This window comes from Tamandua tetradactyla, chromosome 8 (genome assembly GCF_023851605.1).
Source record: "Tamandua tetradactyla isolate mTamTet1 chromosome 8, mTamTet1.pri, whole genome shotgun sequence".
In the NCBI taxonomy this organism is placed as follows: domain Eukaryota; kingdom Metazoa; phylum Chordata; class Mammalia; order Pilosa; family Myrmecophagidae; genus Tamandua; species Tamandua tetradactyla.
Window position 1 is genome coordinate 69,332,767 of NC_135334.1, and position 21,188 is coordinate 69,353,954.

General features: G+C 36.3%; 1 protein-coding gene across 2 annotated transcripts in view; it reads right to left on the reverse strand.

Annotated features, from left to right (window-relative positions):
- UVRAG (UV radiation resistance associated) overlaps positions 1-21,188 on the reverse strand; it is a 496,833-nt gene that overhangs the window by 179,437 nt on the left and 296,208 nt on the right. For both annotated transcript variants that reach the window (XM_077113538.1, XM_077113539.1), the window contains exon 8: positions 13,667-13,793. In XM_077113538.1, coding sequence (XP_076969653.1) covers positions 13,667-13,793 — 127 coding nt within the window. The remainder of the gene's footprint in view (positions 1-13,666; positions 13,794-21,188) is intronic.

Here is a 21,188-nt window from a genome sequence, read left to right on the forward strand (position 1 = left end):
GCCCTGTGTCCCTGGGTATAAGAGGTACTGCTTTCTTACTGATCATGCCCTCCCTGACTGGACCTCTAAAAGTTCAGGTCTTTCACATTTCCTGTCCTACCCCCAAGGATAGTGGATATTTTTCTTTTCTCTTTCCCCAGGTATAATGGATTTTACCTATGTCTTGGGGATTGAAGCGTTTACATCTCTTCCGCCAAAGGCTTAAGGAAAAGAAGGATTATGTCTTTCTTGCAGCAGCAAACACTCCCATCCTCTAGACCTACCCAACTGCAGGAGGCTTTCTATGATTTTCTGCCCCACCCCCAATTTCTTTTGTGAATATCCAATGAAGGTCCAGAAGGAAGAAGCTATGAAATGATATAAACTCCCCTCTGCTATACTCTCATGCAAACCCACATTTAGCCATTAGCATTTGTTAAAATTTTTAGCTAAATTATTTGCCTTCTCATATGGTGGCCCTAACTTTTTCCCATGCTCTACCACTAGTGAGTCGGTACTTTCACCCTGTCACTCCTTGGAGGCCCTGCCATCTTTCTTTAAATATCAGACTACTTGGTTGCCCTTTTTTAGCTCGCTCATGGATTCAAGAAAAGTTAAAATTTTGTGGATTATACAGCTCTTTTTATTAGGGTAGAAGAGAAGCTAGAGGTTTCTATATCTTAGGTAGACAATGGAAATCAAATTTAAAGAGAATAGTTTGATTTTTAAAAAAGTTCTTCTCTGTTCTTTGCAGTTTCTGTTTCTTTTAGGTCATTTCTTCTATTTGTTCAACTTGGTCATTTATATTTTACTGCTAGATCAGTTGTGGAAGTCCAGCTATTTCAGGTTCTGCTTCACCTTTCTACCATATCAAACATTATATCATGGGATTTAACCAGCTCAGGAATTCTTACATTAGAAAAAAGCTGGAGCAAATATTAAAGAGTGTTACTTCAGATACAGAGAAAAGAGAATGGGCCATTAGGCCCAGCTATCCTGATCACTGCTCTACAGCTAGTTCCTGATGTCCATATTTGGCAATTTCAAGTTTGAAGTCTCTGAGGGACCCCCACTGCAACCTCTTCCTAAAACATGTTTTAGACCACAGTTTTTCTCTACTGTAGTTTATTCATCAAGACAAAACTATCTACTTTCTGCCACTGAGGACTGTATCAGAATCTTTGCTATTCCAGTGATAGCCTCTTTTTATCTTCAGTATCACCAAGGATTTATTCTTTATTCATATAACTATACTGTCCTATCAATGGGTCCTTGGGAGAAAGGGGAAGTAAAGTGATGTGATCAGAATTCCATCTTCCAATATTGCTTCCTGAAAAATCTGGCCTTCTCCAGCATATATAACTGTCCCACTCTGTTAAGTTGGATGTCAAGAACATGAATCAAGCATTCTGATTTTAATAACCAAATGTTAAAGCTGTCTCCTGTAATCCAATAGCTACAGAATATGGATCTTGTTTCCACCACTACCAACAACAACAACAACAAAAAACACAGAATCTTTAGGTACTCTCTTGCCAGTGAATTTGGTACAGACTGGGCACTGAACCACTTCAGTCAAAATTACAATTAAAATCAACAAACTGTCATTCTTCTGGGTTTCTTACATCAAATCAGGTAACCAAAAGCAATTTAACTCGGACCATGTTAGCTTCCTTCCCTGTAGAACACCTTTTCTGTACTATGATTTTATGATGCTTTCTAAAGGTTTAATAGATATTTCTTGCAGTAAATTCTGCAAAGTTGCAACTGTACGGCATTATAATATTAACATTTTGTACATTAAAAAACTGCACATCAGGAGTTCTGGAAAAATGGCAGAACAGGCTAGATCAAATTCACCCCTGCTCTATGAAACAGGTAGAGAAGACAGGAAGGTGAAAGAGCCAGCAATTCTGGGGTATAAGCAACATGGGAGGGTCTTCTACACCACATAGGGAAGGCCTGGTTATAAAAGCTGAAGAACTGGGAGGCAGAGAACTGGAGACCATCCAGCTGCTGCAAACAGACTAATATGGAAGCCCAGAGTCCTCAGGAGTGCACGGACAGACAGAAAGCGACTAGCAAGTAAGGCAAGCTGCGTACCTTGAACGCAATACCCTCACCAGCGCAGCCCCATGACCTGTGACTCAGCTCACAACCCATGGACCTGAACCCTGTCACCCGTTCCCAACCCCAAGCTCCAAGTGACATGCCCTGCCAACCCCCCAGAAATGTACCTGCCCCACACCGCCACCTCAAGTACATGCATGCCTGCCCCAGACCAACCCACATCCTTTGAGCAAATACACTCTCACCCCACCCCTCCCGAGACCTACCTTCCAGTTCCTACCCCCCTGCAAGTGGTTGCCAGTGTATAATGGCTGAGGGCACGTACCTTCACACCCAGGCTGCACCTGCCCCCAGCTGATACAGTCGTGCAACCTGACCCCACCCCTGCTGAGCTCTCTACACACATGGAGATGAGTTTACAACACTACCAGATTTACGTATGTGCATGGTCCCCAGACATGCCCTAAAGCTCTGGGCAAGTGTTGACTTATATAGTCTGGCCACATTCGACCCTACCTCACGCAGAGGCAATGCCAACCCACTGCCCTGAGCTCTGCACATGTGCACAAAGGATCCTGCACCCTAGACCAGAGCACACCAGGACCCTGCCCCCCAGATCCATGCACCAGTACAGACACATCCTTCCCACTGCTGGGTGCCCACACCCACAGGCACCAGTGTAACATCTCCAGCCTGCAACTATACCTGTGCTGCTATACATCACTGCACTATTGTGCCCTGCCCCACACACTGCATCCTACTCCACATCCATCCTACAAATACAAGGCTTTAGACTACTGAAGGAAATCAACTTCCAAACTAAACCAATCAAGATATTTATAAGCCATGAAGACAGCAAAAGATCACTAAGCATATCATGATGCAGACAGATATAGCCCAGCCTAATGACCACATTAAAACACCAGAGGAGACGCAGACATTGGAATAACTGATTAAAGATGTTCATATATTAAATAAAATAAATGGGATGGCTAATGACATAAATGAGATTAAGAAGACACTAGAAGAGCATAAAGAGGAATTTGAAAGAATAAACAGAAAAATAACATATCATAGAGATTAAAGATGCTGTAGACCAAATATAAAAACATACGAGACATGTAACAGCAGATTTGAAGAAGCTGAAGAAAGAATAAGTGAACTAGAGGACAGGACAATGGAATTTGAATACTCAAAACACCAAAGGCTAAAAAGATAGAAATATTTGAACTGGATCACAGGGAAATGATGGACAAACAAAGTGTACAAATACAAGAATCACTGGTATCCTAGAAGGCGAAGAGAAAAGTAAAGGGCTAGGAAGATTAACTGGGGCTTTAATGGGGGAAAACTTCCCAACCCCTGTAAAGGACATAAATACAGAAAGTCAAAGTAGCTCAACAAACGACAAATAGAAGAAATCCAAATAGACCTTACCCCAAGACACACATTAACCAGTCTATCAAATATTGAAGAGAATCAGAAAATCCTGAAAGCGGGAAGAGAAAAACAATCTACTACATATAAGGGGAAACATGTAAGAGTTCAGACTATGAAAGTGGCACTATGTAGATGAGCAGGCAGTGGTATAATATATTTAAGATCCTGAAAGAGAAAGACTTCGAGTTAAGAATTCTGTGCCAGCCAAACTGTCCTTGAAAACCAGATTAAAATTTTCACAAACAAATTCTAAAAGACTTTGTCAACAAGAGACTGGACTTTAAGAAATACTAAAGGAAGTTCTGCCAGTTGAAAAAATAAAGACAGAAGAGGGAGGTCAGGAGGATGGCAGAGAACTGAAGAGTACCAGTAATGGTAACTTAAAGGATAAAAACAGAAAGAGAGAAAGGAATATATAGATTTGACAAATAAAATCCAAAAGATATGATGATGGATTCAAGAAACACCTTTCCAGTAATAACTTTGAATGTTAATAGACTAAACTTACCAATTAAAAGATACACATTGACAAAATGGATTAAGAAATATAATCAAGATATATGCTGCTTATAAGAGATTCATCTTAGACATAAGGATACAAATAGATTGAAAATGAAAGGATGGGAAAATATGTTTCATGTAAGTTGTAACCCAAAGAAAAGAGGAGTAGCTATATTAATATCGGACAAAATAGACTTTAAATGTGAAGACATCATAAGCCACAAAGAAGGACACAGTATATTAATAAAAGGGACAATTCACCAAGAAGAAATAACAATCATAAAGGACTATGTTCCTAATCAAGGAGCTCCAAAGTACATGAGACCGGCATTGGCAAAACTGAAGGGAGTGACAGATGTTTCAACAATAGTAGGAGACTTCAAAATACCACTCTCCTCTAAAGATAGAACAACCAGATAGAAGATTAACAAGGAAACAGAGAAGTTAAACAACTTGATATATGAGTTAGACCTAACAGACATATATAGGTTATTACACCCCAAAACACCAGGATACATATTCTTCTCTAGTGCTCATGAAACAAGTTCTCCAGGACAGATCATACGCTGGGGAATAAACAGGTCTTTACAAATAAAAAAACAATGACATGATTCAAAGCACATTCTCTGATTATAATGGAATGAAGCTAGATATAAAAAACCAGCAAAGAACAAGAACTTTCACAAATATATGGAGATTAAATAACACACTCTTAAAACCAATGGGTCAAGGAAGAAATTGCTAGAGAAATCAGTAACTAACTAGAGGCGAATGAAAATGAGAATAAAACATACCAGAATTTATGGGATATGGCAAAGGCTGTGCTGAGAGGGAAATTTATTGCCCTAAATGCCTATATTAAAAAAGAAGAAAATGCAAAATCAAGGACTTAACTGCTCATCCGGAGGAACTTGAAAAGAACAGCAAACTAACGCTAAAGCAAATAGAAGAGAAATAGCAAAAATTAAAGCAGAGTTAAATGAATGGGAGAACAAAAAACAACAGAAAGAATCCATAAAACCAAAAGATGGCTCTTTGAGAAAATCAATAAAATTGATGGACCACTAGCAAGACTGACAAAATAAAAAAGAGAAAATACGCAAATTAAAAAAAAAAAATCAGTAACGAGAAGGGGTGTGTGACCACAGAACTGAAGAAATAAAACGATCATAAGACGATACTATGAACAATTATATGCCAACAAACTAGACAATTTAGATAAAATGGACAAATTCCTGGTGAATACACAAACAAACCACAACAACTCAAGAGGAAACAGAAGATCTCAACAAATCAATCACAAGTAAAGAGATCCAATCAGTCATCAAAAATCTTCCTACAAAGACCAAGGGCCAGATGGCTTAATGGAGGATTTATCAAACATTCCAAGAACTCTCCAATCCTGCTCAAACTTTTCCAAAAAACTGAGGAAAAAGGAACTCTGCCTAACTCATTTTATGAAGCGAATATCACTCTAACACCAAAACTGGGTAAATAAAGATGCTGTAAGAAAGGAAAACTACAGGCTAATCTCCCTAATGAACACAGAAGCAAAAATCCTCAACAAAATACTAGCAAACTGAATCCAACAACACATACCATGAACAAGTGGGGTTTATACCAGGAATGCAAGGAAAGTTCAACACAAGAAAATCAGTTAATGCAATACAGCACATTAACAAATGGAAAGGGAAAAATCACATGATCATCTCGATTGATGCTGAAAAAGCATTTGACAAAATTCAACATCCTTTACTGATTAAAACACTTCAAAAGATAGGAATCAAAGGTAAATTCCTCAATATGATAAAGGACATACATGAAAAAACCAATAGCCAGCATGGCACTCAATAGAGACTGAAAGCTTTCCTCCTTAAATCAGGAATAAGAAAAGGATGCCTTCTGTCACTACTTTTATTCATTGTACTAGAAGTTCTAGCTAGAGCAATCAGGCAGGAAAAAAAACAAAAGGCATTCAAAGCAGAAAAGTAAAACTTTCATTATTTGCAGATGACGTGATACTATACTTAGAAAATCCTGAGAAATCTACATCAACGTTACTTGAGCTAATGAACAAATTCAGCAAGGTGGTGGGATATAAAATTAATGTGCAAAAATCAATAACATCTCTATACACAAGTAATGACCTAACTAAGGAGTGAGTTAAGGAAAAAATTCCATTCAAAATAGCAACTATAAGAATCAAGTACTTAGGATGAACTTAACTAAGGATGTAAAGGAATTGTACACAGAAAGCTACATAACATTGCTAAAAGAAATCAAAGAAGATATAAATAGGTGAAAAAACATTCCCTGCTCATGGATAGGAAGGCTAAATATAGGTAAGATGTCAATTCTACCCAAACTGATCTACAGATTCAATACAGCACCAATCAAAATTCCAACAACCTACTTTGAAGATTTGGAAAAGCTAGTTACTAAAAATCATCTGGAAGGGAAAGAGACCCCGAATAGCTAAAAGCAACCTAAAAAAGAAGAATGAAGTAGGAAGATTAACATTTCCTGACTTTAAAACTTATTATAAAGCCAGAGTGGTCAAAACAGCATGGTACTGGCACAAAGACAGAAGTATTGACAAATGGAATTGAATCGAGAGTGCAGAAATAGAACAACAAATCTATGGTCAACAGATTTTTGACAAGGTCCCCAAATCCACTATACTGGGACAAAATAGTGTTTTCAATGAATGGGTGGGCATAGGAGAACTGGATATCAACAGCCAAAAGAATGAAAGAGGACCCTTACCTTATACCCTATATAAAAATAAACTTAAAAGTTGATCAAACAGCTAAATATAAGAACTAGCACCATAAAACTTCTAGAAGAAAATGTAGGGAAACATCTTCAAGATCTAGTAACATGAGGCAGCTTCCTAAATTTTATACCCAAAGCACAAGCAACAAAAGAGAAAATAGATAAACGGGACCTCCTCAAAATCAAATGCTTCTGCACCTCAAAAGACTTCACCAAAAGAGTGAAGAGGCAGCCAACTTATTGGGAGAAAATATTTGGAAATCACACATCGGACAAAGGTTTGATATCCTGTACATGCAAAGAAATCATACAACTCAACAACAAAAGAACAAACAATCCAATTATAAAATGGGCTAAAGATATTTGCTCTTCAGAAAAACAGGCATTTTTCTGGAAAGCAAATACAGATGGCTCAAAAGCACATGAAGAGATGCTCATTTTTATTAGCTATAAGGAAAATGCAGATCAAGGCTACAATGAGATACCACTTCACACCTATAATGGCAGCTATTAAACAAACAGGCAACTACAAATGTTGGAGAGGATGTGGAAAAATTGGGACACTTATGCACTGCTGGTGGGAATGTATAATGGTACAGCCACTATGGAAGAGAGGGTAGTAGTTCCTGAGGAAACTAAATATCGAGTTGCCCTATGACCCAGCAACAGCACTACTTGAAATAAATCCAGAAGAGCAGAAAGTAGTGACACAAACAGACATCTGTACACCGATGTTCATAGCAGTGTTACTCACAATTGCCAAAAGACGGAAACAATACAAATGCCCCTCAACAGATGAGTGAATTAACAAAATGCGGTATATACATAGAATGGAATATTATGCAACAGCAAGACGAAATGATGTCCTTCAGTACATGACAAGATGGATGAGCCTTGAGGACATAATACTAAGTGAAATAACCCAGACACAAAAGGATAGATACCATATGGCTCCACTTTTACGACCATGGTAAAGGTAAAATTGGAGGTTTATTATACAGAATATAGGGGACTTAGAGACATATAGAAGCTAGAGATGGGTGAATGGTTAGCTAATGATGTTGAACTCAAATATAAGGGAACAGATAGAAGTGTAGGCAGTTCTCTAGTAGGTCTATAAGTAATATTACCATATTAAAGGTGAACATGATTGAAAGGGGTTGTATAGACCTATGTGTCCCACTAATTAACACTAGAAATATTAATAGGTTCTTGCAAGAACTATGTAAAAAGTATGACTCGTGTACAAAGAGTGTTTAAGTCCAGGGTACAGGGGAAAACTGCTGTTGTATGCTATGGGCTTTCTTTAGCAGGAAAACATCAGCAGTACCACAGGAACATCAAGAGCAAATAATGGGGGGAGGAACAAGAGTTAAGGGGAGGTTTAGACTTCTTATTTGCTGAAGGTGTGTATATTGATTATCTTTCTCTTGGGAACAGTGAAATTATCTAAAATTGAGAGTGTTGATGGACTGTGGACTTTAGGCATCAAATATGATGTATAATGAATGCAAGTGGCTGAAGGATGCACTGACTGAGATGTAGATTGGTGAATGATGGTGTATATATATGATCAAATATTGTGCTGCTACAAAAAGGAACAAACTCATGAGACATGCAATGATGTAAATGAACTGGTGGGACATATGATGAGGCAGAATAAGCCAGAAATGAAAGAATAATTATTGTATGGTCTCCCTTAGAAAATGCTTATAAGAAAACGGGGGCTTAGTTGAAAGCTCTTATAGCAGACACATTTAATCTGTAGTGGTAATTATTATTTCTGGATTTTGAGATGATGTGTTATGTATCTATAACCTGGTATTTAGAGATAAGAATGAAGCCAAACGGGTCGGGATTAAGGTAATTCAGAACACAGGAGTAAGGAAGAAAATTGCACCTACTCTTTGAAACCAAAGGAAGAAAGGATTATTTTGTATGGAACCTAAATTTTCTGTAGCACATAATCGAACTCAACCTGTTCTGGACAGCTCATTTGAACAACTGAAACTTAGGGAGTCCAGAATAAGAATGAGGGCCTTTAATCCTGTATAGCTTAAGGTAATGCCTGGATACATCCCAAAATATATTAAGCAGATAATCAAAAAGTATTGGCAAAGTCCCTTGAGGGATGGAAGAAAAATATGGAACTATTAAACTTCACCATCAGGGAATTCCCTGATACTGCATCAAACATTAGGGCACACTTGGCCTGAATCAATAGGCCAAGCCCTTGATCTTTTTCATTTTTATTTTAATTTTTTAAATTTTTATTAATAAAACCAATTAACATACAATATGAACTTTTTTCTTTTTTTTCATCACATGATTGTATATTCATCATCCTGATCATTTCTTGGAACATTTGCATAAAGTCAGAAAACGAAATAAAAAGAAAACAGAAAAGAATTCATACATACCATATCCCTTATCCCTCCCTTTCATTGATCACTAGCATTTCAATCTACTAAATTCATTTTAACATTTGTTCCCCCTATTATTTATTTATTTTTAATCCATATGTTTTATTCATCTGTCCATAAGGCAGATAAAAGAAGCATCAGACACAAGGTTTTCACAATCACATAGTCACATTGCAAAAGCTGTATCATTATACAATCATCTTTAAGAAACATGGCTACTGGAACACAGTTCTACATTTTTAGGCAGCTCCCTCCACCCTCTCTGTTATGCTTTAACTAAAAAGGTGATATCTATTTAATGCATAAGAATAACCTCCAGGATAACCTTTCGACTCTGGAATCTCTCAGCCATTGACACTTTATTTTGTCTCATTTCTCTCTTTCTTCTTTCAGTCGAGAAGGTTTTCTCAATCCCTTGGTGGTGAGTCCCAGCTCATTCTAGGATATCTGTTTCATGTTGCCAGGAAGGTCCACACACCTGGGAGTCACATCCCACGTGGAGAGGGGGAGGGCAGTGAGTCTGCTTGTCGTGTTGCAAGCCCTTGATCTTAAGGCTTACTCTTGTGAAGTTTATGTAGGTAGCGGAGAAGCTTAGTCTACCTATAGGTATGTATGCCTAAGAGTTACTTCTGGAGGACTTCTTTTGTTGCTCAGATGTGGCCTCACTCTTTCGAAGCCCAACTCTCTAAGTGAAATCATTGCCCTCCCCTCTACACGGGACATGATATCCAGGGGTCAAAGTCTCCCTGACAGCATGGTAAATAGCTCCCAGGGATGAGTCCAGCCCTGGCACCATGGGATCAACAATTTCATTCTGACCAAAAGGGGGAAAAGAAGTGTAACTAATAAAGTATCACTGGTTGAGACAGTTCAAATAGAGCCAAGAAGCTACTCCGGAGGTCACCCTTATGCAAGCGTCACTTAGACATTGCTACCTATCATAACTTGGCAAACTCCAACCAAAACCATCCCAGCGATCCTAAAGAACACCTAGGACAATATGTAAGATTCTACAAAAGTTCCATGCACTAGGGTAACTTTCCAGAAACCTACAACCTCCAGATAGGGTCCCTGGACCAGAAAAGTCCTGAGACCTAGAGGGCCCAGCCTCTCTAGAACATCAGCTAATTTCATCTCCTTACGCTGTATTATCGACAGCCCCTTCCAACATGAAAGAGTTAGAATGGCCATAGCCCACATACCCCTAAAGAGTGGGATAGAAAGATGAAAAGTGATGGTGGAGTTATACAGAGAAGGTAGGGCTTAATTAATAAGGAGTATGATTGCTGAATCATTATATTGATACTTCTTTTAGTCTCCAGTACCTTAGAGCAACTAGAAGTAAAAACCTAAAATTTGGGCGGGCCATGGTGGCTCAGCAGGTAAGAATGCTTGCCTGCCAAGCCCGAGGACCCGGGTTCGATTCCCGGTGCTTGCCCATGTAAAAATAAAAAAATAAAAAATAAATTAAAAAAAAAAACCTAAAATTGTGGAATTGTAATCCATACCACACTTTGAAGTCTGTTCTACAACTAATTGTTGTGCTGTGCTTTGAAACGTATTGCTTTTTTGAATATATGTTATTTTTCACACAAAAACAAAAAAAGACTACTCTGATGATAAAAAAATATTTATTCTTTCTAGCCTCCTATACTCTGGAGCAGCCAGAAGGAAAAATCTGAGAGGATGGTATGGGAGCTCGTGATAAACTCTAGGATCTGTCCTGTAACCACTTGTTGAAGAGTGCTTTGAAAACTATTGCTTTTTCCTTTTTTGCTTTGTATGTATGTTTTATCATATAATAAAAAAAAATTGGAAAAAATTTTCAAAAAAGTAATTAACAATAACTATGCCATGGATTCTGAAAAAAAAAGGCTTTCGTTAAGAACAGCCGTGGAATAATATGGGTTCATATTTTAAAAGGCTTGTTCACAGTGAATTGTGAGGACCTATGAAGCGTCTTTTAATGTCAGTTCAAACTGGAAGGCAACGGTGGCTGCAGATAATGATTTTTGAACAGTACATGAGTATTTAACTGTCTTTGAACCATCAAAAATACATCTGCCCTCCCCCCACTTCATGGGACATGACTCCTGATGATGAGCTGGCACCTGGCATCACTGATTAAGAAAGCCTTCTTGACCAAAAAAGGCAAGAGAAAAATAAAACAAAATAAAGTTTCAGCAGCTGCGAGTTTTCAAACAGAGTCGAGAGGTTATTCTTATGCATTATATAGATATCCCTTTTTAGTTTATGGTGTATTGGAGTGGGTGGAGGTAAGTAACTGAAACTGTTGAACTGTGTTCTAGTAGCCTTGATTCTTGAAGATGATTGTACAACTATAATAGCTTTTACAATGTAACTGTGACTGTGAAAACCCTGAGGCTAACTCTCCCTTTATCAAGGGTATGGACAGATGAGTAAAAAAATAAGGACAAGTAAATAAATAAAATAAATAATGGGGGTAGGGATAAGGGGTAAAAAATTTGGGTAGACTGCAATACTAGTGGTCAATGAGAGGGAGGAGTAAGGGATATGTGTTTTTTCTTTTTATTTCTTTTTCTGGAGGGATGCAAATGTTCCAGAAATGATCACTGTGATGAATATACAACTATGTGATGATATTGTAAACAACTGATTGTATATTTTGGATGGTGCACGAAGATATCTCGATAAAAATATTAAAAATACATAAATCTGAATCTGGAAAAAAAAAGAATGGCTGTGGAGTTTGGAATTATATACATCATTTTTTCAGGGCTTTACTAGGGCAAATTAATTTTTTAACTTAACCTTGAAAAAAAATCTGATAAATTATGAGAAAATGTCAAACCGTTACCTTAAATAATGCTTTGGAAATTAAATGTCCATCGCATTAAATTAAACAAAAATTACATAGAAAATAAGTAAACATGGTAGATTCTAGATGCATTTTAACTCATAATCATTATTTTTAGGTTGGCTCTGGTTACCATATTGGAGCGCCACCACCCTGAACGTGCTGTTCTTTTGTTACCAGCGTGTGTGTGTGTGTGTGTGTGTGTGTGTGTGTGTGTGTATGTATGTGTGCTGGGTGTGTGGGTTGGATGAGAAAAGATAGGAAGAATCAGAAATAAAATGATGACTTTCTTTTATCATTACGAAAATTTTAACATGCTTTTTTACTTTTTCCCTTTCTCATTCCTTTCTTTCCCATCTACATTTATCTCATTTTTAAAAAATCTCCTTTTAAAACATAAAGTAGTACATCAATATTTTCTTGTTAAAAAATGTGAACAGGGCGGGCCACGGTGGCTCAGCAGGCAAGAATGCTTGCCTGCCATGCTCGAGGACCCAGGTTTGATTCCCGGTGCCTGCCCATGTAAGAAAAAAAAAAAAATGTGAACAGACCCATCTTTGTCATTCCTTTCTTCTGACTAGAGGGGAGCCAAAACTGGCTCCTGCCATAGAGATGGAAAGTTAACAAGCAAACAGCGAAGACAGATATTTCTATTAGAAATCTACACTGTCTTAACAATTCTTGCATATTAATTTTTCCATATAAATTTTAGAATCCGTTTTTCATATTTTGTAAAAAAAAATTGGGATTTTTACTTGAATTACATCCAATTACAAATTGATTTCAAGAAAATTAACATCTTTAAAAGATTAAATATTTCCAACTGCGAACCTGGAAATTAACTTTCCAAATTTTATGCTCAATTTCTTAAAATGTCCTTCAACAAAATTAGGGTTTTATCATTAAAAAAAGAAAAATAACAACAACAACAAAACAACTGTAAGTCCCAAATCTTGATAAGGATGCATAAGAGCTCTGTGGTATGCAGGATAGGTAAACTGATACAACCACTTTCAAAACAATGGGCTATATAATTTTATTCCTAGGTGTATATTTAGCAGAAAAGCATAAAAATCTTTTAATAAGAAATATGTTCTAGACCATTTATGAAAAAACTATATGTAACAGCCCCAAATTGGAAATTACCAAATGCCATCAACAAGACATCATATTTATACAATGAAATACCATTCAGCAATAAGAATGAACTAAAAATGACTATAATGAAGGTAAGGACAAATGCCACAAACAGAATGTTGAACATAGCCAGACACATAAAAAGTACATATTATATGATCCCATTTCTACAAAATGCAAAATTAGGCAAAAGCAAGCTTTTTTTATTAAGTCATTAGCTAGCCTAGCTGGAGATAGAATGACTAGTAAGGGACCATGAGGAGATTTCTGGGGAGCTAGAATAATGGTAATGCTCTGTTTCTTGACTAAGATCCTGATTACATGGGTATTTATCAGGTCGTACTCCTTTGGATTTGTGTACTTTCCTTCATGTATGTAATACTCCCCAAAATTTTCAAAATTTCTATCAGTATTTATAAAGGTGATTTTGAGCCTTTGGAGAAAAGGAAAGGAAAACTACTGAATGCGGAGACTGGGATATATATGTGGTGTTTCTACTCACCTTTGTCCTGTAATGCAATTTGTTGCTTATGCAGTAATTCCACCTCCCGTCCCAAAGCTTTCTTCTGTCTTTCCAGTTCATTTCGAAGGACCAAAATTTTTAACTGCAAGCATTCACTTTCTTTTTTCTAAATAAATAAAATCACAGGTAAATTTGCAAATATAAAAGTAATGACTAAGAATAAATACAAATTCACAATGTTTCAAAATGAATCATGGTTTAAAGCACTTTAATACTAATCTAAACTAGGTAAACTAAGTATCCGTAGCCATCATTTTTATGAAAATAATATAGAAATAAGCAAAGAATAAGAGTAGAAATAAATCCACAGTTTGGGGATAGTTCTTTTAAGAATCCCAAGGATATTACAATATATCTCAAGGCCCTTTTGTGACATCACAATAAAACAAGATGAAAAATTAATAAAAATGGAATGAGTCCTTAAAAAGTTAAACACAAAGTTTCCATATGATTCAGCAATTCTACTCCTAGGTGTATACCGAAGAGAAATGACAACATATATCCACACAAAACCATGGACATGAACGCTCAAAGGGGCATCATTCATAACAGTCAAAATCAGAAGCAATCCAAATGATCATCAACTGAAGAATGGATAAATAAAACTGGTATATCCATACAATGGAATATTATTCAGCAATAAAAATGGAATGAAGTACAGAAACATGCTACAACATGGATGAATCATAAAAACATTAAGCTAAGTGAAAAACGCAAGTTATAAAAAGTTACATATTGTATCCTTCAATTATATGAGAAGTGCAGAACAGGCAAATCCACAGAAATGAAAAGTAAATTTTCACTCTCACCAGGCTGAATAAAGGTGGCTCAATCCCCACAAGAGTGGAGTTCACAGAAGTAAGGAGCTGGTGCTTTCATCTTTGTTAGGCAGTAACCAACCAAACCTCTCCCACACTGGTATCATTGTACACCACTTGATGGGCCTAGACTTCATTCCATCCAGAAATAACAAGGTACTCCTTTCCCTCCCCACTGGCATGGTGTCAGGATTGAGAACTTTCCTCATTACCCAGAGCTAAGAAGGCCACTCTACACCTGGCAATGTTAGTGTAGGCCACGTGTTACCAGAATTACCAACCCTGTCTAGCAATAAGGCCCCACTCAGGTGTCTAACAGAGGCTGAATGGGGAACTTGGACTTCTATCCCCCCCTGGCAGGAATGAGATAGCTTCTCTCCCTTTCCCTGATAGATGGGTGTCAGAGGAAGACAACTAAAACAGAAGACAAATAAGTTCTAGAGACTCATAATAGAATACCCAATATACACAGTTTGCAAAATCACTTATCATACCAAGAACCAGGAAATGTCAAACTGAATGACAAAAGACAATTAATAGCTGCCAGTACTGTGGTGGCAGAAACATGAGAATGACCTAAAATAGAAATGAAAGGAGTCATCATAAAAATGCTTCAGTGAGCAATTAAGAACATACATGAAACAAATGAAAACTAGAAAGTCTCAGAAAACCAAAGTCTAAGTAAAGAAACAGAAGATATAAAGAAGAAAAAAATGAGGAAATTTTAGAATTGAAAAGAAATGGTCTAAAAATCTCAACGACAGGTTCAATATCAGAATGGAAGAGACAGAGGATATCAGTGATCTGGAAGACAGAACAATAGAAACTACCCAATCTGCATAACACAGTAAAAAGACAAGGAAGATGGGAAGGAAAAAAAAAAGAACAAAGCCTAAGGGACCTGGCATAACTATAACAAAAGATCTAATATCTGTGTCGTAGTTCCACCGAGAAAGGAAAAAAGCAGTCAAGGATGAAAATGTACTTGAAGAAATAATGGCTAAACATTTCCCAAATTGGACAAAAGACAGAAATTACAGACTAATGGAGATGCATGAACTTAAAACAGAACAAATCCAGGTAAATACATACCAAGAAACACTGTAATCAAACTTCTGAAAACTAAAGACAAAGAAAAAAAATCTTGAAAACAGCACATCACCTAAGGGGAAAAACAATTTGAATGTCAGATTTCTCATCAGAAACGATGGAGGCCAGTAAGAAGTGGCACAACATTTTTCAAATGCTGAAAGAAAAGAACTTTCAACCCAGTATTCAGCAAAAGTATCTTTCAGAAATGAAGGGGAAATGAAGATATTTTTGGATGAAAGAAAGCAAAGAAAATCTGTTGCTAAAAAATTTAGCATAAAAGAATCACTAAACAAGTTCTCTGTTTAGAAAGGAAATGATAAAAGTAAGAATCCTGGAACATCAGGAAGAAAGAACATGGTAAGCAAAAGTAGGTAAATACAATAGATTTTCCCTCTGCTCTTGAGTTTTCTAAATTATGTTTAATGGTTGAAGTAAAAATTACAACACTGCCAAATGTTCTAGAAAATGCAGAGGAAATATTAAGACAATTAATTATAGACGAAAGGATAATAAAGGGATACAGAGAAACATCTATACTACATTGAAAATAGAAAAATATTAAAGTAGACTGTGATAAGTTATGCATATATAAATTATGTAAAGTAAACATTAACAAAGTTATACAAAGAGACACTGAAAAATCACTATAAATTAAAATGGAATTCTAAAAATGTTCAAGTAACCCACAACACAGTAGGAAAGCTAACAAAGAAAGAAAAAAAGAACAAATAGAATACACACACACAAAATGACAGACAAGCCCTAACATAACAATAATTACATTAAATATAAATAAGTTTAAATACACCAATTAAAAGACACAAATTGGTAAAGCAGATTAAAAAACACGATCTAACCAGATGATGTCTAAAATAAGCTCACTTAGGAAAAGTGAATGCAAAAGGATGAATAAAGATAAACATGGAAACGTTAACCAAAGAAGGCAAAAGTGGCTAATCAATATCAAATAAAGTAGACTTGAGAGAAAAAAAAAAATTACCAGAGACAGGATGTTATATAATAACAAATGGGTCAGGTCACCATGAAGATGCTAAAGTCTTAAATGTACATGTGCCAAACAACAAAGCTGCAAAACTGTGGACTAAAAATTGTTAGAACCAAGAGATGCAGAAAAATCCACAAGTTGGAGACTTCAAAACTCCTATGTCAACAACTGATAGACAGAAAATCAGGATGACAGAGGAAAAACCCAATACCATCAACCAATAAGATCTAACCAATATTTATAGAACAATACAAAAATAGCAGAATAAATATTTTCTCAATGCCCACAGAACAAATACTAAGACAGACCATATGCTGGGCCATAAAACAATTCCTAACAATTTTTTTAAACTGAAATCATCCAGAGCATGTTCTCTGAACACAATGCAACCAATTCAGAAATCAATAACAGAAAGATACTAAGAAAATCTCCAAAACTTTGTAAACAAAATAACCAATCTCTAAATAATCCATGTATTGAAAAGGAAGTCTCAAGTGAAATTTTTAATAATACACTGAATCAAATGAAAATGAAATACTAACACATCAACATTTGTGGGACACAGCTAAAGCAGTACTAAGAGGAAAACACAGCACTAAACAGAAAAGAGGAAAAGTTTTAATAATTGAAGTTTCCACCACTAACCTAAAAAACACAAAATCTACCCAAAAGCAAGCAGAAGAAAGCAAATAACACCAAAAATCAATGAAATTAAAAATTGAAAACAAATAGAGAAAAATCACTGAAACAAAAAACTGGCTTTCTGAAAAGATCATTAAAATTGACAAACTTCTAGCAAGTCTGACAGAAATAGAAAACACAAATTATAAGAATAAGAAAGGAAACAAAGGATAGCAAGAAACAAAAGATGGCACTATAGGCCTAGCAGAAATAAAAAGTTTAATAAGGAAATACTACAAGAATGCCACACATATCAATAACTTAGATGAACTAGACAAATACAGTCTACCACAATCAACCCAAAATGAATTAGATAAATTGAATAGTTCTGTAACTAATTAATAAAAGTGATTTTGTAATCTAAAAGCATCTGAAAAAGAGATATCTAGGCCCACATGAAGTTACTGGAAAATTATACAAATGTTTAAAGAAGAATTAACACCAATTCTATTCAATTTCTTCCAGAAAACAGAAGAGGAGAGAACACTTTAGTTGGGGATTGATTCTTGTCCCCTACAAAAGGCCTGCTCCTGCCCCAACCCGTGTGGATATTAATCCATTTGCAAATAGAAACTTTGTAAATGTTATCAATTAAGGTGTACCCAAAGTGAATGAGGGTGGGCCTTAATCCAATCCGGTTGAAGCACTTATAAACAAAGAAATTAGACATGGAGTCAGAGAAGTCACAGGGAGCACTCAGAAGCTAGAAGTCAAGGGAACCCAGAAGAGAAAGAAGACGTCATGTGATGGAAAAGCCAAGGAAACCAAAAGATTGCCAAAAAACTGGAAGATAGTGACCCTGGGAGGAAGGAAATTTTTTAGCCTCTGAAACCGTGAGCCAATAAATTCCTGTTGTTAAGCCAACCAATTGTATGGTATTTGTCTTAGCAACGGGAAATTAAAAACAACTTCCTAATTCATTTTAGAGATCCAGTGTTATCCTGACACCAACATCAGTATCAAAAAAGAAAAAGACAGTATCAAAAAATGAAAACTCTAGGTCTACATTCCTCATGAATATAGATGCAAAATTCTCTAACAAAATTTAAGCAAATAGTCAGCTGTGGCCTCACTCTCTCTAAGCTCAATTCTGCAAATGCAATCATTGCCCTCCTCCCTATGTGGGATATGACATCCAGGGGTGAAAGTCTCCCTGGTGGTGTGGGGGATGACTCCCAGGGATGAGTCTAGCCCTGGCACCGTGGGATCAATTCCATCCTGACCAACAGGGGGAAAAGAAGTGTAACAAGGAAGATATCATTGTCTGAGAGAGTTCAAATAGAGTTGAGAGGCTACTCTGGAGGTCACCCTTACACAAGCTTCAATGAGACATTGCTACCTATCATAACTTGCCAAACCCCAACCAAAATCATCCCAGTCGATCCTAAATAACACCTAGGGCAATATGTAAGATTCCACAAAAGTTCCATGCACTAGGGTAACTTTCCAGAAACCTACAACCTCCAGGTGGGGTCCCTGGACCAGAAAAGTCCTGAGACCTAGAGAGTCCAGCCTCTCCAGAACATCAGCTAATTCCAGCTCCCTACCCTGTACTACTGACAGCTGATCACTGACCATGGCTTTTGATTAGTGACTTCTGATTACTACGGGACAGACTTTGATGGCAGCTATTGTTTTCAACCTATCCAAGAAAAAGGTGGCAGTAGTCATTGTTTTTTATTTTTTTTTGTATGCTATATGGCAGGGATCACATTTTATTCTTTTTATATCCCATTATCGCAGCACCATTTGTTGAATTTTTGTTTTTTGGATTTTTTGGTTTGTTCGTTTTTGGGAAGTCATGGGCCACGAACACAGGACTAACACATAGCAGTCATTATTTTAACCCACCAGGGTAAAGAGGGAGGCAGCCGTTGCTTTAACGTGCCCAGACAAAGGTCACAACTGGGGGAGAGACTTAAAGACATGGTTACTTCCTCAGGGCTGTGGGGACAGTTAGTTCAATGGTTGCACTTGCTAGGCAGGCCAGGAAAGCTGAGCTGAGGGAGTTCTTCATACTAGACCTGCCCTATAAGCGATGCTAAAGAGAATTCTTCAGACAGAAAAGAAAGGACACTAGACAATGGTTCAAAGTGGCAATAAAAGCCTATGGTAAAGGTAATCATTTCGTTAATTATACAATGTCAATATTATTGTAGTGTATTGTTTAGTATGTGACTCCATTTCATACTTCCTACAGGTGCTAGAAGGCAAATACATAAAAAGTAATGATAAATCTATGTTTTTGTACATATACTGTACAAATTTATAAGTGGTAACAAGTACAAAAAAAAAGTAGAGGGAGAGAGGGAATAAGAAAAGTATATATGCATGCTATTGAAGTTCAGTTGATAACAAGCCAATTACGACTGTTATATTATTTATAAAATATATTATTTATAAATATGTCAAATTTTTGCCCCACAGTAGCCACAGTAAAATATATGAAAAATATAACCAGACAGAAATGAGAAAGAACTTGCTACGGTACAATACAAAAAAGCAAATAAATACAAAAATAGGTTTTAATGGAAGTGAGGGACAAAAAAAGGTATAATAGTTAAAAGGCTACATAATAGAAAAGAAAGTCCTATATTATCAGTAGTGAATTTAAATGTACATGGATTAAATTATCCACTCAAAAGGCAGAAATCAACAGAATGGAGAAAAATGCATGACACTACTGTATGCTGTCTGTAAGAACTCCCTTTAAATTCAAAGACCAATTAGGTTGATGGGTGAAAGGATGGAAAAAAATATGCATTCAAGTAGTAACCAAAAGAGAGTTGGGTGCTATACTAATTATAGGATAAACAGACTTTAAGTCAAAACCAGTTACAAGGGACAAAGATGGTCATTATACACTGGTAAAGAGGACAATTCAACAGGAAGATATTACAATTATAAGTATTTATGCACCTAATAGCAGAGCCCCAAAATATATGAAAGCAATTACTGACAGATTTGAAAGGAGAAACTAATAGTTCTATGCTAACAGTAGACTTAAACGCAAAATTAAGGTAGACTTTAATTCTGGACAGAACATCTATCAGAAGATCAATGAGGAAATACAAGATTTGAGTGATACTCTAAACCAACTAGCCCCAACAGACAAATATAGAATACTTTACTTAAAAAAAACAGAATACACATTCTTCTCGAGTGTACATGGATAATTGTCCAAGATAGAACATATGTTAGGTCACAAAACAAGCCTTAGTGTATTAAAAAATATTGAAATCATATCATGTATATTCTCTGACTACAAAGGAATGAAGATAGAAATCAGTACCAGAGGGAGAAATGGTAAATTCACAAATATGTGGAAATTAAACAACATTCTCTTAAACAATCAAAGGGTGAAAAAGAAGATACCAAATCTTATGGTATGTAACAGAGGCAATGATGAGAGGGGATTTATAGCTTTAAAAGCTTATATTAAAAATGAAGACTGCAATTCAGAGACCAAACCTCAAAACCAGAAGAACTAGGAAAAGAAGAGCGAACTAAACCCAAAGCAAGCAGAATTTAGAATTTAGTTCTAACAAAGATTAGAGGTAAGATAAACAAAATAGGAAACAATAACAAAAAAAAAAAAAGAGAGAGAATTAACAAAACCAAAAGTTGTTTCTTTGAACTGATCAATTAAACTGACATACAATTAGCTGGACTGACAAAGAAAAAGAGAGAAAGGATACAAATAACAAAAATCAGAAATGAAAAGGAGGACATTATTGCTTACCCTGCTGAAATACAAAGGACTATAAGAGAATACTATAAACCACTATACACCAATAAATTCAATATCCTAGATGAAATGGACAAATGCTAGGAACACACAAACTATGTACAATGACTCAGGATGAAATACATGATCTCAACAAGCCAATTACTAGCAAAGAGT